Source organism: Arachis ipaensis, chromosome B3, assembly GCF_059453495.1.
Source record: "Arachis ipaensis isolate K30076 ecotype BB chromosome B3, ASM5945349v1, whole genome shotgun sequence".
NCBI lineage: Eukaryota > Viridiplantae > Streptophyta > Magnoliopsida > Fabales > Fabaceae > Arachis > Arachis ipaensis.
In genome coordinates this window covers 10,489,190-10,503,795 of record NC_142438.1, presented here as the reverse complement: position 1 = coordinate 10,503,795, position 14,606 = coordinate 10,489,190, and the positions used below count along the sequence as shown (strand labels likewise).

The 14,606-nt window shown below is 34.9% G+C and overlaps 3 protein-coding genes across 5 annotated transcripts; all 3 read left to right on the top strand.

Annotated features, from left to right (window-relative positions):
• Window positions 1-696: 696 nt before the first annotated feature.
• Window positions 697-11,107, top strand: LOC107629599 (Urb2/Npa2 family protein). 3 transcript variants are annotated; one of them, XM_088509360.1, is made up of 11 exons: window positions 697-1,025; window positions 1,152-2,733; window positions 3,076-4,443; window positions 4,631-4,938; window positions 5,553-7,225; window positions 7,436-7,871; window positions 7,998-8,163; window positions 8,507-8,610; window positions 8,876-8,967; window positions 9,042-9,138; window positions 10,504-11,107. In XM_088509360.1, the coding sequence occupies exons 1-10, from the start codon at window positions 793-795 to the stop codon at window positions 9,116-9,118; spliced, it is 6,039 nt and encodes a 2,012-aa protein (XP_088365486.1). In that variant the 5' UTR covers window positions 697-792; the 3' UTR covers window positions 9,119-9,138; window positions 10,504-11,107. The 3 variants fall into 3 exon arrangements, with proteins under 3 accessions (XP_088365486.1, XP_020973764.1, XP_020973767.1); XM_021118105.2 differs by lacking the exon at window positions 10,504-11,107 and having other exon boundaries at window positions 9,042-9,303; XM_021118108.2 differs by lacking the exon at window positions 10,504-11,107 and having other exon boundaries at window positions 725-1,025; window positions 1,147-2,733; window positions 9,042-9,303.
• LOC148569820 (uncharacterized) lies at window positions 10,521-11,107 on the top strand. The gene has a single exon (XM_088509361.1). The coding sequence runs from the start codon at window positions 10,521-10,523 to the stop codon at window positions 10,800-10,802; it is 282 nt and encodes a 93-aa protein (XP_088365487.1). The 3' UTR covers window positions 10,803-11,107.
• Window positions 11,108-12,384: 1,277 nt separating this feature from the next.
• Window positions 12,385-14,208, top strand: LOC107629603 (uncharacterized). The gene is made up of 2 exons (XM_016332422.3): window positions 12,385-12,648; window positions 12,763-14,208. Exon 2 carries the CDS (start codon window positions 12,831-12,833, stop codon window positions 13,212-13,214), a length of 384 nt encoding a protein of 127 aa, XP_016187908.1. The 5' UTR covers window positions 12,385-12,648; window positions 12,763-12,830; the 3' UTR covers window positions 13,215-14,208.
• The last annotated feature ends 398 nt before the right edge of the window (window positions 14,209-14,606 follow it).

The window sequence follows — 14,606 nt, the reverse complement described above, 5'->3', positions numbered from 1 at the left end:
ATTATGACTTAAAAGAATTAAAGCTGTTAAAAGAAAAAATGGAGAATGAGGTTGAAAAATTAAAAAGATATTTAGAAACAACGAAAAGTGTAGAAATAAAAGACGTTTTTGAAGATTTGAAAAAATATATTAAAGAAAAAGACAAACAGATAAAAGATTTTATAAACAATAATCCATGCAAAAAAGAATATTATAAACTAAAACAAGATTAAAAAACTATAAAAATAAAATCAGAATTATAAATACTAGTAATAATAGAAATTTTCAACATCTTCAAATCTATACACATTATAAACATAAAAGAGTTAAAAATTTTTCAACATCTTCAAAGAGTTAAAAATTTTTCAACATCTTCAAATCTATACACATTGTAAACATAAAAGAGTTAAAAATTGGTATCAGAACCAAGTTAACGATTAAGGGTAACACTTTATCTTTAAGCAACACTTTTAGTGATACGCTTTTAAACAAAATAAAAACAAAAATCTGTAAATCTGTACCAAAATGCATCTGTACACTAGATGGACCCTTGTCTAAATCATCGTTTAATAATTTTTAATTATTAATTTTATAAAAAAGACAACTGTATATATTTTTTACCAAAATTATGAGGTAATTTTTTTAATAAAAGATATATAAATAAATTATTTTTAATAATTCAAGGGAAAAAAAAGGGGTTAAACCCCAAAAGTTTCTAAAAGGAAGAACATAGGGTTTATGCTATGAACCCAACTGAAGCACCTTCAACTTCAAGCTCAAGCACAAAGCTTTAAACTTTTCCCAATCCTCATTATGGGCGAACGCAAAGCAAATCCAAAAATGCGAAATAGAAAGCGAAAACACACCACCGTTGCCGCCACTGCCGCCATCACCACCACCACCAACAACAACAACGACGACGAACTCCAAAAACCTCCCAAACTTCCCCGGACTGATTCTTCAGCCAAACCCGTGGAGTTTGCGCCTCCATGGAAAAATCTCCAATTCATAAACTGCATTCAAGACAAAAGCCTTCACCTTCGCAGGTTATTCTCTCCTTCTCGCTTTTGTTATTGCTTTTTCTATTTTATTATGACACACGTTTTCGAATGGATACTGAGGCCTTTTTCTCTTTTTAATTAATGAGTGTGTGTGTGTGTGTGTTAGTGCAGTAAGGTAGAATCAGCGTTCAATTTTGTGAATTCAAGAGTTGGTGATGGTGATGGTGATGACTCTGAAACCATAAAACTACCAAGACTACTATGTTTCCTCAATGATTGGATACAATCACTGTTGTTTCCTTCAGATAAGAAGCCTCATGCTGATGGGTTTGATGCTTATATTGACATCCGTTGTTGGGAGATATTCAAGTTCTGCTTGCAGGAGTCTTTGAAGTTTCATGTAACTTTGAACATGTCAAAGAATCTCCTGCGGCCAGTAGAGCTTATTGCCAGAAATGCTCTCTCACTCCTTGAGGAGTTGTCTGATTGTTCAGGAGAAACTTTAATATCCGATGAAAGGTTGAAGCTTTATGATGCTGCTCTTGATTGTGTTTCGTTGGTGTTTTCATCCCATGGAGGGTTGTCAAATGAAAATTTGGGCTTGTGGATTTCGACAGGGAAGGCAGTGCTTGAGCTTTTATTGCGAATGTATGACAAGAACCTTGATGGAAGCAATATGGGTGATTTTGCACTACGGTTTCTGTGGTTGGTGCTTCAGCCATTCTCCAAGTTTTTGAAGGTCCATCCAGTTAGGCAAAGTAGATTTCGTGAGTTTGTGGATGAACTCCTCGAGCTGCTGTTGCATGTTTCCGGTGAGTTGCATCTTCGGGTTAATGGAAGGAGTCCCATTTGGACGGAAAGAGCAATGAAGGTGGTGGAAGAAGTTCTTTCCCATGGACTATTTCACCCGGTGCTTGTGGATGAATTTTTAAGCTTACACGGTTTACAAAACTATGTTGCTTCATGTGATGATGCATCAAATGATTCAAAACCAGCTATTCAGAGTTATCCTAGACATTTATTTGATGTACTAAACAAAATTATAACCAGAAAGAATGCTATGGCAATGGGTAGTGTAGGTTTGTTATTTCACTCATTTGTTAATTCGGCAAGAAAATTCAAAGGAACTTCAGTGATGTATGAAGTGAACAAGACAATGGAGAAAATGAATAATTCAAGGCAACCCGTACCTGGAGAAAATAGCAGCTCAAATAACATTGGTGCGGACACTCAAAATTCACTTCTTAACTTTTTTGTACTAATCATGGAGCCGTTTTTGCTTGAGATCAATACTTGTCTCAAAAGTGAAGTTGATAGGAAACTCCAGTTGGTGGATCTTCATGGTGTACTCAAATCTATCAGTAATTTGCTTGCTAGTTTTATGCAAGAGAAGGTGTATGTGAGAACAGAGGACACTTCTGGAGGAGCCTGTCTTAATTTCTTCAAGATTATATTTAATTCCCTGATGAATACTTCCACTAACATTCTCAGCCTGTCAAACTATGATACAACCAACAGGAAGGAGATGGAAATATATACTTTATCAGCTAATGAGATAATAGTTTCTATGGGATATCTTCTGGAGATTGAATATGAGGTTGTTGGAGAAGAGTTGGTGAATTTATGGTGCATTATGTTGTCATACTCTTCCATCAATTGCAACATGGTGAATGTCTTTGACCAATGTTCATTATCTTCGAGTATACCTGCTCTGGGTTGCCAAATAATTAACCTCTACAGTCAACTACGCCAGGTCTGTGTCATAACTCTGATTGCTGCCCAATCATAAATTTTTTTTCCCTCAGTACAGTAGCTCACAATTTTTAGGCTTTGCATGGGTTATGCTGCCCTCTTGGTTGGTGGTTTTCATTATTCAAAAGCAACTACATAAGTTCATGTATTTTACTTTGTGTGTGTCTAATTCTAAGGTTATTCTTCTGGTAGAGGGGGTGGGAATAGCTGGTTTAAATGAGGAGAAGTCTCTTAAAAAATGATATATTCAAGGTTTTAATCAGCTTATGTCTTGCTTTGTCTGCTTCTATTGTTTCCCTTAGATGGACTTCAGGCTTGTGTTTACATATTTGACATGATGTAGGTGAGAATTGCAATTGTAACATTGTGCAAAGCAATAAGGCTTATTATATCTGGTGAGGGTAATACTGAGGAATGTTCTTCTAGGTTGACAATTCTGTCTAATGAAGTTCATTATGAATCAGTTGAGAAGCTGTTATCTTCACAGAAGTTTGTCCATGCAGTTTATAAGGCTGTTGAAGCTATTCCAGAAGGGCAAGTGACTGGATGTATTAGACAGATAACAGAAGATATATCAGAATCACTTAATTGGATGAAGGATTTCTCTCCATTGGTTGATGCTGAAAAATTGCAAATTTTTAATCTGCAAGTGAAACTTTTGGGTGGAGGCCTGTCCAGTTTGTATTGTTTAGTGCTTGATTCAGTGATGGTTACTGAGGGTAACAGCAATCTTGTTGGAGTGGCTGTAAAAGAATTAGTGTCAACATTGCGTTCACACTTGAGTACTCTTGTTGGACAGCAAGGAGATTCCATCTGCAATTTCCTTTCATCTGTCTTGGGAGGAACTGTTGATGGGGTGGTTGGAAAGGGAAAGATTTTGAAGAAGTTTGGTAGGTTCAGCCAATGGGCCCTTGTGTTCTTCTTTCAGTTGTTTGTGTCCTGCCGAATCTTACTTAGGCAGGCAATTAGCCTTATGCCACCTGGTTTATCAAAGAAAGTTTCTGCTGAGGTGGGGGATGTCACAGCATATTCCGCCTTTGAGTTGATGGAGAGGATTGATGAGATAGACACTGGCTATTTTACTTGGATTGCTCAGCCTTCTGCTTCCCTCCTTGTTGTTTTGCAATATATTTCAGACATATATCACAAGTATGGTTCAGATGATTCTTGTCCTCTTACATATGTATTTCAATCAATGATTCTTCAGAGGCTTGTTGATTTGGATAGGAATATTGAACTGCTCAAGTATTTGCGGAAGAAACGTTACAGATCCCGAATCACAGCATTGAAGGAAGAGGCAGCTGGACTTACTGATCTTATGATGGAAAACTTATCATGTGTATATCAATCCCCAGTCTTTGAATCTGATGATGTAGCTTGTGAGGATGTAATTTTCCTGGGTACACAAAGCAACAGATGGAATCGAGGAGTTTATGTTGCCAACAAAAATTCATTGCCAACAGCCATTTGGTTGAGTCTTTGCAAAAATGTTGATATATGGGGCAATCATGCTTCCAAGAAGCATTTGAAAAAGTTCTTATCACATTTACTTCATACTTCTCTTCGCTGTGAAAGAAGCAGTTTGCAGGAGTCAGCACTGCAAAAGATCAATGAGTGTAACAAGCAGTTTTCAGGAGCCAGGCATGCAAGAGATCTTTTCTCACAAATATCGTCCCAACTTCTAAGTGATTCACTTTTATATGAACAGAAAGTAAGATGATTTGGTTATACTTCAACTCACACAAATGCACACAAGTAAACTAGTAAATAGTTCCTATTAATCCGTGGAAGTGTTTATTTCAGCTCAGTCCTGCTTTATCTAAACTGATTTGTTTTCCTGTTTTAATTCCTTAGCAACATTTACATTTCTAGGTATTCATTTCCTACTTCCTTTTTAGTTTATCCACAGGAATCTGGCTTCAATATTTTGCCATGCCTTAGAGAAAGCTGTACAGCCGTTATTTAGTAATTTTGCAAATACTGATCTCAATCTTCAGAGATCACCTAATTGGCTTGAGTATTTGAGTGCTATTGACAAGTCGGCTGTGGTTCGTGATGAAGATATCAGCATAGAAGAAAAGACCAAATCTATTACCAACAAAAGTTTCACAGTTTGCCACCATTTGCTCAATCTATTGTGTTCAATGCCGTATATAAATGCAAGTTCATTTTCATGCCTTGTGACTTGTGTTTTCAACCTTGAAAGGTACACTCATCTCTCTGTTGGTTGCTTCCTTATTGTGTGCTTTGTGTGTGGACATGCAAATAAAAGAAAAAATTGTGCTGTAGAATGTAAAGAAATGAGAAAAAGTATGAGTAGGGCTGACAGACAGATATCGTCCAACAGTCCAATACATGGAAACTAAAGGGGAACAAAATGCCAAAGAAAAAAGGAAAAAAAGAGAGAAAAAAAAAATACTTTTCTCAGTATTGTAAATGGAAACTCCTAGCCTTAAAGACATAAATAGTGTATTAAATGAATATGATGTTATAGCCCTTTTCACTTTGATCACTTGATCCTATACAGATAGCATTTCAAAACTAGAAATATTAATGTAAAAGTAGTGCAACCATATGCAAGGGAACTGTTATTTTTCCAAAACTCTCTTCTCTTTTTTACACACAAGTTTTCAAATTTGTTTGTGTTTCTGCTCCCTACTGAAGAAAAAGAAATCCAAATAGGTACGATGACTGTGATATAGATGTCTTATACATGTTCTTTTAGTTGCTTGCTGCAGGGTGTTCTCCAGTGAATAAATTGTGAAACATTTTTATATTGTTTATTTGTTTAATTCTGTTCCTCTCTACTTAACTATGCAGGCTTCTTGTCAGTGCCTTAGTATATTTTTGGAGCTCAGGGCACCAGGATTATTTTTGTAAGTATTTGAGATTATTTGTAGTTTGCAGGAAGGCCTTAAGGCATGTAATAATGGGATTTTGTGAGAAGACAGACACTATCCAATCGTCAACAGACTCAATTATTTCTGAAGGTTCATTTCCTGTTTTGTGGCTTTCAAAGTCATTATCTGTGATTGTTGGAATTAAAGAAGCCTTCTCAGCAGAAAATTCTATTCTATTTAAATCTCTGATCTGTTCTTTAATGGATCACACATCGTACATATTGGCGGGGATAATAAAATATCAAATTATTCATGGAGTTTCCATTGATAAAGAAGCTGGGGATCTTTGTGAAGAGATCTCCAATGATTCTAGCAATGAAAATGATTCTTTGCTTCCATCTTCTCAGCATCTAGATTCCGCCAAGCTTGAGGCATTGAAATGCTTAACCCTTATTTGTAAGAATTTGAAAGAGCAGACACAAAGCTTGGTTGTTTTGCAGAAGGATGTTACTTGGGCCAATGAGCGAATGAATCTTCCTTATGCGGATATAAATAGATTGTCTTCTGGAATTTCTTGCTATATTGGAATTTTTGGGGGACTCACATCTGGCATGGGCCAAACAGATGCAAGTAGTAGTGAACCTAAAATATTGTTGTGGAAAGATCTTGTGGAGCTTGTTGATTTTCTTGTAAGCAAATTGCTTGTCCACAATAATCAACTCCCAGAAAGTTTTTGTGACAAAAGTTTTGAGAAACCAGTCAACAAATTTTTGTTGGGTACAAAACATTGTTCACTTGAAAGCTCAGTTTCCAAGGCTGATAACTTATCTGGTACACAAGATGAATCTAAAGGCACGACTTGTTCCACTTCATCAGCAATTGATAATGTCTCTAATATTGTTAGTGATATTGGAAAGATGTTGAACTCAGAAAGTAAAAGCTATGTTGCCAGTGTTTTGAATAAGCCTTTGTTACAAAGCTTTCTAAAAGGTAGTCATCCTGAAGTAGCATTTTTACTTAGGCAACTTTTAATTGCCTCCTCATTTCTTTTGAGGCTAAATGTGATGGAAGGCAATTCTTCTTTGCTTTCAAGTTTTGTACCTACTTTCATTGAAATTTCACAAGTCCTGTTGTTAGAATTTACTGAGATGGTCGAAGTTCCACAAGAATCGGCTTTTCTATTGTTAGATGGTGTTCTGAGCTATCTGAGAGAATTAGCCAGTTTTTTCTCCTTCATGGAACCAACCTCATCTAGAAATGTTCGTACAAAATTGGTACAGATTCTTATGAGGGCAATTGGGAAGACCATATTGCTGCAAGGAAAAAGGGCAACGCTAACGTTTCATGAAAGACAGTCAAGCACCAAGACACTTCATAAAGCATCATCTGAAGCATATTCTTCTAGTGAAATGTACTGCTTTTACTTGGATGAATTTAAAACTAGGCTTCGCACATCATTCAAATCATATATTATGAGCCCATCAGAGTTGCATCTTTTATCTACTATACAGGACATTGAGAGAGCTCTGGTTGGAGTACGAGAAGAATGTTCCATGATCTATGACTTAGAAACCAGTAAAAATGGTGGAAAATGTTCGTCACTTGTTGCAGCTGGAATTGATTTCTTTGATATGATTCTTGAATTTGTTTCAGGTAATAAAAACATCCAGTGAGGGCAAAGTAAAATTTTAATTTCATTCTGTAATTAGTGTTTTGAATTATCCTTCAGTAAAAGTAAAACTTCAGGTATCGAATACTGGGTTTATCACATTGACACTGATTATACTTTGTATTTATTGCTATTCAGCATATTCTGTGCTTGCATAATTATCATCATGGTCTGACATTTTTTCCCCTTTCAAGGTCGGAAAGGCTTGAAGCTGATTAAAAGACACTGTCAGGGCTTAGTACCTGCTCTTTTCAACATTATTGTGCATTTGAAGAGCCCGCTTATTTTTTATGCGACATCTGGAACAGTTGCCAGCAACCTGGATCCAGGTCCAGCCATACTTATGTGTGTTGAAGTGCTCGTTACAGTTTCAAGGAAACATGCTGTATTTCCCATGGATGTGTGGCATGTAGGTCACTTGTTACATATTCCAGGTGTAATCTTTCAGGATTTCAATCAGCTCAAAATTTCTAAAGCTTCCGGTCAACCAGATTCCTCAGTGATTTTGGAAGACCAAATTCCTCAGCAAGTAGAGGGAGTGAACTTCTCTCATGTAGATCGGCAGTTTACGATTCACCTATTTGTTGCCTGTTGTCAGCTATTGTGTACCACAATTAGGCATCGCCTGAGGTATGTCTCATTATTTATTTTTAATTCTGTGACCAAAGTGGAACACGGATAGAGATGGCAAATTTTCCAATGGAAATCACTCATATCCATCTGATTATTTATTCATTTATTTAATAATCTTTCCAGTGAGTGCAAGCAGTGTGTTGCCCATCTTGAAGCTTCTGTTGCTGTTCTTCTTAATTGTTTGGAGACAGTAGTGGATAATGAATCAACAGTAAACAAAGGTTGCTTTTCATGGGAAATTGATGAGGGAGTGAAATGTGCTTGTTTTCTGCGAAGGGTATTTGAAGAGGTGCGTGGCATCAAATTAGTGTCGCCTGCTTAATAATTAACATGTCGTGTGTTTCAATACATTGAACTAGTTCATTAAGAAGATGACTGTGAATTTAGTGGTCTTTTCTGATTCTGAAATTGTTTGATTTCCTTTGTAGCTTCACATTGATCATGATATGAGAAATCTAACTAAACTACTAATTTGAATGAAATTATATTATTTTTGGTTGCAGAAGGAAAGGAATATAGAAATAATAAACTTTGGACATTAACATAACATTTTGTTTATTTCCATTATTTTAAACTTTATACTTGTTATTCTCCTTTTGCTTACCCATTTTGTTTTTATAATCATGATGCAGATAAGACAGCAAAAAGATATATTCGGCCGGCAATGTTCTCTGTTCTTATCCAACTATATATGGGTTTACACAGGTTATGGTCCAAAAAGAGGTGGCATCAGAAGGTTGTATAGAAGTTTTCATTCGTTTGTCCATTTTTTTAAAATATCAGATTTACTACTTGCAATATTACAATTCCTATCACAACTAATTCCCCCTTTCTATTTTTTTTTTTTTACTTACGTTAAACTTCATCCATATCAAAATAAAAACAGTTAGAAAGTATCAAGAGATGATAATTAGTAGGTTGAGGAGCTGATTTTCATGACTGCAGCCACTGTTCATAACCATTACATTAGCTAATGTGGGTGATTGGATCATTATTTGCAGAGAAATTGATGAAGCTCTAAGACCCGGTATCTATGCTTTGATAGATATTTGTTCAGTTGATGATCTTCAATATCTTCATACTATTTTTGGGGGTAAGTACTCCAGAACGAACAAATTTGAGGATATGAATTAAAGAAGGATTCTAATTTCTTTTTCCCATTTGCAGAGGGACCTTGCAGAAATACCCTAGCAAGTCTACAACATGATTACAAACTCAATTTCAAATATGAGGGAAAAGTTTAACTTGGGAAATTCCTTTGGTGGTAAATTTTTGTGCCAGCTCATTCTGTTGTTCCACGTTGAAACTCTTTCCACTAAGATTGATTACTTACTATGACAGTTATGTGAGGTTGATATTCATGGAAAGCCAAGTGTGCTCCACTTATTATTATTATTATTATTATTATTATTATTATTATTATTATTAATTGAACATGTTGCAAAACCGATCTTCAATACCTAACATACAGTAGAGGCCTTTTTTTCCAATCAATAGGCCATTCTTTTATAGACAGTTGCATTGTCATTGTTATAATATTACCTAAAGGAACTGTACCATTGACTTCAATTCAAATGTAAAAGTTGTTTTAGTATATGGGCCATTATATATTTATATATGTCATACTTGCAATTTTTTTTGCCTTTGTTTTTTCTCATTTTATTATTAGTATGAAGGTAGCTTAAAGCCTTAAAATAAATGCTCTAAATTCTGTGCTTATGCAATCATTCTACTGAAAGCATTAACAATTTAAATGTATTGAAATCGACTTACTTTGGTTGTATATGTACTTCTTTGTTGTTCTGTTGTTTAGAGGGAGCTTACGTGTAACATTATATGTAGGGGACACCTAGCTAAATATCTTTGGCTTTTAATATCCAAACTTGTCTTGATGCTTATTTTGTCAATTCACTGAAAGCAAAGAACCCCAAAAGTTAGAATTATTTTCTTGCTATTCCAATATAAAGTATACAGGAAAATTAGACATTTTACCTACCATAAAAGGAACGAAAAAAATAAGCAATCATGAGTCAAAAAATAAATGATAAGGTCGGACTGTGGAGTGTGTAGTTAGTGATTTATGACCTTTGGGTTAGTGTCAAATACAAGATGAGTTATTCTTAGTTGCACTTGTTTTTCTATGCTTCAAAACAAGTGTTGGAAATGGATTAGTTGTGGGGTGAAACACAATTGATTCATTCCAAATGCCTGCAAGATATGATGAATTGAAATTACGGTGGAAAATATGGTGTTGAAATTTCTATATGTTATTTAACGGTGAATTGAAATTTTATTGTATCAAGTTCTAGACCCTTTTAAGACACATCTTAAATGCCATGCTTTTTTTTTTCTTTTGATGTTGACACATGCCATAATTGAGCCCACAGTTTGGTGCATTAAGTGATGATAATATCGTCATTTACAAGGCATATGATAATAGCCCAATATATAAAGTTGTGTGGTGAGCAATAATTTTTGTGTATGATAAGTTTGTTGTTGAGATTCCCATTTGTTCTATTAAAACTCAGTCGGCAGAGCCTCTTTTCCTTTCTATTGTGTAGTGTTCTTTGTTGACTTGATCATTGTGATTCTCTTATTATCTTCCATAAACCTTTTCCAATTTTCTCAGATCATCAAAGCCCCTTAATGGGTTACTATTACTGTAAACCCAGGCCTTATGATTCTCACACCTCAAATGTTGTGCTGATGTTGGTGGTGGCCTTGATTCTTCTGTGCATACCATGGCTCTTCACAAGGGAACCAGAGGTGGTTGTTGTAGAACCAATAAATTGGTCACCGGTCGTCGCAGCAATACTTGCAGTACTGATCCTAATTTTGGTGTCACTAATGGGAACTCCTAGGAGGAAGGTTTATGCCAAGCCACATTACTACTGTGGATGTAAGCATCCCTGCTACTGTTACTATTAGTGTTTATACAAGAACTTGCAGCTTGGTGAGGGTATGAATCAAGATCAGAAGATGATGTGTTCTTGTGGTTCTATGTTCCATGGCACTGTATAAGATATTGCACAGTGTGTCATTTATGAGAATGTTTCATTGCTTCATAGGAAAAACTAAGAACAAAAGTTCAATGTTATCTATCACCATTCACCACAGATAATATAGCAACTGTAAAATTTTCCTTATTTATTGTGTTGTTAATTGTTATATGGTATTGGGTCAAGTAACATTGTAGTATACTAATATAAATGATTCTATTTTACAAGATTGAACTTTCTTGATTCATTTAGCATTTTGGTAGTGATGATTTGATGAGTTGAAAGAGTTATGGAGATCATGCAATAATTTGAAGGGAGTGAAGTTCTCCATATGATCTCAGATATTTTTATGTAGAGTCAATCATAACAAAATTGCAACAGTGAGAGCAACACAAAGAGGTTGATGTGGAGAGCCATGTGATCAAAATGGTGTGCTGTCTTGTTTCAAAATGTTGGAAGGTTAATGTGATGAGGATAGCACATCTTTAGTGTTGTTATATTTTGTGTAGACATGCACATGAAGATGAAAAGGAGAAAAGCATTGGTTCATAAGAGTTAACATGACTTATAATCTAACAAGTGGCTCATTTGTCCCCACACTAGCTCCATTATCTTCTGTTGTAGCCATTTGAGTCATTCTAGAGCCATATAAGCATTTAACTGAAGACATTTGACAGAGATCAAAATTAGGTCAAAGAAGAAAGTAACATTGTTCTAGTGCTGTTTTATCATGTTTTAAACATGATTCTGAGAATCGGATCGAACTAGTCGGTTTAATAAGATTTACTAAATTGATCTAATTCAGATAAAGAGTGGTTGTTTTCAAATCGACTAAAAATTGAAAAGATTGATAAGAATTGATAAATTAGTCGAACTAATTTAATTTTTAACTGTTAACTGATTTAAAAAAATACAACACAAAATTATTTTTTTAAATATATATTTTATATATAAATATGTTATTTTACCAATTTTTTAAATTTTGAATATTTAATTTTATCGGTTCGGTTCGATTTTTTAAATTTTGGTTTTAAAAAGTTAATAAGTAAAGTCACCTTGGGTAGTGAAAAATTAAGAGTGATTTAAACAGGTTGAACTTCTGAAATCAATGTAACTGCTTAATTTATCCCACCTTTCTTTTCTTTACTTTCTTATTAATACTATAAAAAATTAACGTGGCATAGAAGGGATCTCCACTAAAGAAAAAGAGGGAAGGAAAAAAGAAAGTGATGATTTCATGGGATGCTGTGACCCCCACAAAAAAGTAAATATCTTAACCAAGTGAACTATTCAACTAACCTCTTAATACATGCTATTGTCATTTTTGTCCATGTCAATTTCATGTGACTTGAAACGTGTCTTCATTTCAGCTAGAGGCAGGGGCAACTCTCATAATTAAAAACATTGATATTCAAATTTCAAACCGACCAAGTCAAAATCAATTCAATAAATCAGTAACACTGATTTATTTAATATATGGTTAGTACCATACCCACATCAACCTTATCACCGTTGTTTTGCATGCTGTACCTCTTTACAATCTCCCATGTATTGAATAAAATAATCATTTAGTTCCATACTCCTAAGAACTTAGGAGTAATATTATTTGTACAACAAAAGTTAATAACTTTATTTAGAATACTAATTTCCTTCCTAATATTTATATGAAGTACCAACTAAGTTTTCTGCTAAAGACAAACACAAATAGCATTTCTGGCTCCAAAGATCAGACAGTGAAGATTGGAGTATCATAGAGCACAAATTCAGCTCAAAAAGTAAGTAACCTACCAAATCACAAAACTCATATATTTGGTTCTTCTGCTGGTAAAAGATGTTAAATAAATAAATAAGTGCCATCAACTGCTAACATCCTCTAATATTTGATGCAGATTTTGCAAGCTGTTAACTTTTTCAAGTTCTGAATTGTAATATACTCAAAAGGGTCATAAAAATTTCAATGGCTTATGGTGATAGAAACAGAGGATCCTCTGTTTTTGATGGGTTCACTCTGAGTCCCCTGCCATATCCTGTTCTGATGATCCTAGCACTGATCCTAATCTTCCTTGGAGTTTCATGGTACTTTTCATATGAAGAAGTAGTTGAAAGTGCTCAAGTGCAATTGGGGTGGTTACTATTTGCCACTCCAGTTGTGCTTATACTCATAGTTCGTTGGTTGTCATCAATGGAAAACACTGAGTGGTTCTCCGGTTGGGACAGACGCCGGAGAACCACCCAGGGATCCTCGGAGGGGAGCTCGCCATGGGGTGTGGCTGCCTTGATTGTTGTGTTGCTTATATTGATGCAATATCAATCCATCTTTCGTGATAACTGGTTTGTTTGATTTTAAGTCCAAACCACTTAAAGACAATTCAAGGGGAATCAAGCATACATATATTACTTGAACCAACTATCTTGGTTGGTTGGTTAGTTTGATTTGGAACTCCTACTTTAGATGCTTGTTATTTTAGGAGATTGTATATTGTTTTGTTATATGAATAGTGTAGAAGGTGCTTTTGTATGTATATTCTTCACTAGTTCAGTCTGAAGTTATTGGAAATTATTATGAAGAACACTGAGTGATTGGTGATAAAGAAAATTAGAGTTTTCAATTCCCAAAATATTCATATTGTTTGTCCTTCCTAACATAGTAACATGGGTTTACTTCTTTTAAGTTGAAAAAACTTTAAAGTGATAAAAGGATGCAATAAAATAATCTGAGATCATAGAGTGAGACTTACTTCAGTCATTCTATGAATTTGCAAAACTTCTCACTTGAACTTATTGATCCAACAAGATTACAGGAACAAAAAGCAAGAACAAAGCATTGACTTGTTAGGTAGTTAAACCTCCCTTCATACAAACAATGTTCTTTTACATGGAGTTCATTTTCCAACCTTCCACAAGTTCATGGAATAAATTAACTCAGTAGCATATATGAAAACTGCATGTAAACAAGAGAAAATTCCCAACAAAAGTTGAATCCAAAGCTAGAATTCTAGTTTGTGTAGTATAGTAACATAAGAATTTTCTGGGGTCAAGAGTGAGTGGTTCAAACTTCAAACCATTTACGATAATAAATCAACAAAAGCAACATCATGTGCAAAATGGCTGCATTCAAAGGAGACATTGCAGCTTGTTATTCTACTGGTTGAAAATGAAATCCCTGAAATGGGAAAGCCATAACAAGCTAATGACAATGCCAAGTAGCATGAGCAAATGGAGAGTTGGAGAAAAAGAAACAGTGCCTTCCTGCTTCCATTCTACACTCTTGTGCTTTTTCTTCTTTGTGTAGAACCACCCCATTTTTTTCTTTTTTGTCACTCACTCATAAGCACACCAGTGCATGTAATCTGAGGTTTATATTATAAGAGGTGATTGGACTTTTAGTTTGCTTCTGATGGTTGGATTTGGCATATATTCTTTGATTGTAACTTCTGTTGTGTCCTACCAACAGGGTTTTGCTTTGTACAATGGTTGCATCTTCCAAGGATGAGAAGGATGAGAACAATCACATACTTGGAGGTCAAAAAAGGGACTCTTCAGTTAACTTCAAGATTGAGGCTTTATACTCCCAAGAAATTTTGAATAGTGAATTAGAAAGGGTAACACACAAGCACAACCACCAATACTTAGGCCTATCTTGATTTACCTTATTATAATATATATATATATCATCCAAAATTAGGCTTATTATATATTCATAATTTTTTGTATAACTAAGAGCTCACAACCC

Excerpts from the sequence above, each read along its gene's own strand:
- LOC107629599 (XM_088509360.1), top strand. The coding sequence starts at position 793 with ATGGGCGAACGCAAAGCAAATCCAAAAATGCGAAATAGAAAGCGAAAA. Across the intron at positions 8,164-8,506 it reads TGCGAAGGGTATTTGAAGAG|ATAAGACAGCAAAAAGATAT; the intron begins GTGCGTGGCATC and ends ATCATGATGCAG. Across the intron at positions 8,968-9,041 it reads TCTTCATACTATTTTTGGGG|AGGGACCTTGCAGAAATACC; the intron begins GTAAGTACTCCA and ends TCCCATTTGCAG.
- LOC148569820 (XM_088509361.1), top strand. The coding sequence starts at position 10,521 with ATGGGTTACTATTACTGTAAACCCAGGCCTTATGATTCTCACACCTCA.
- LOC107629603 (XM_016332422.3), top strand. The coding sequence starts at position 12,831 with ATGGCTTATGGTGATAGAAACAGAGGATCCTCTGTTTTTGATGGGTTC.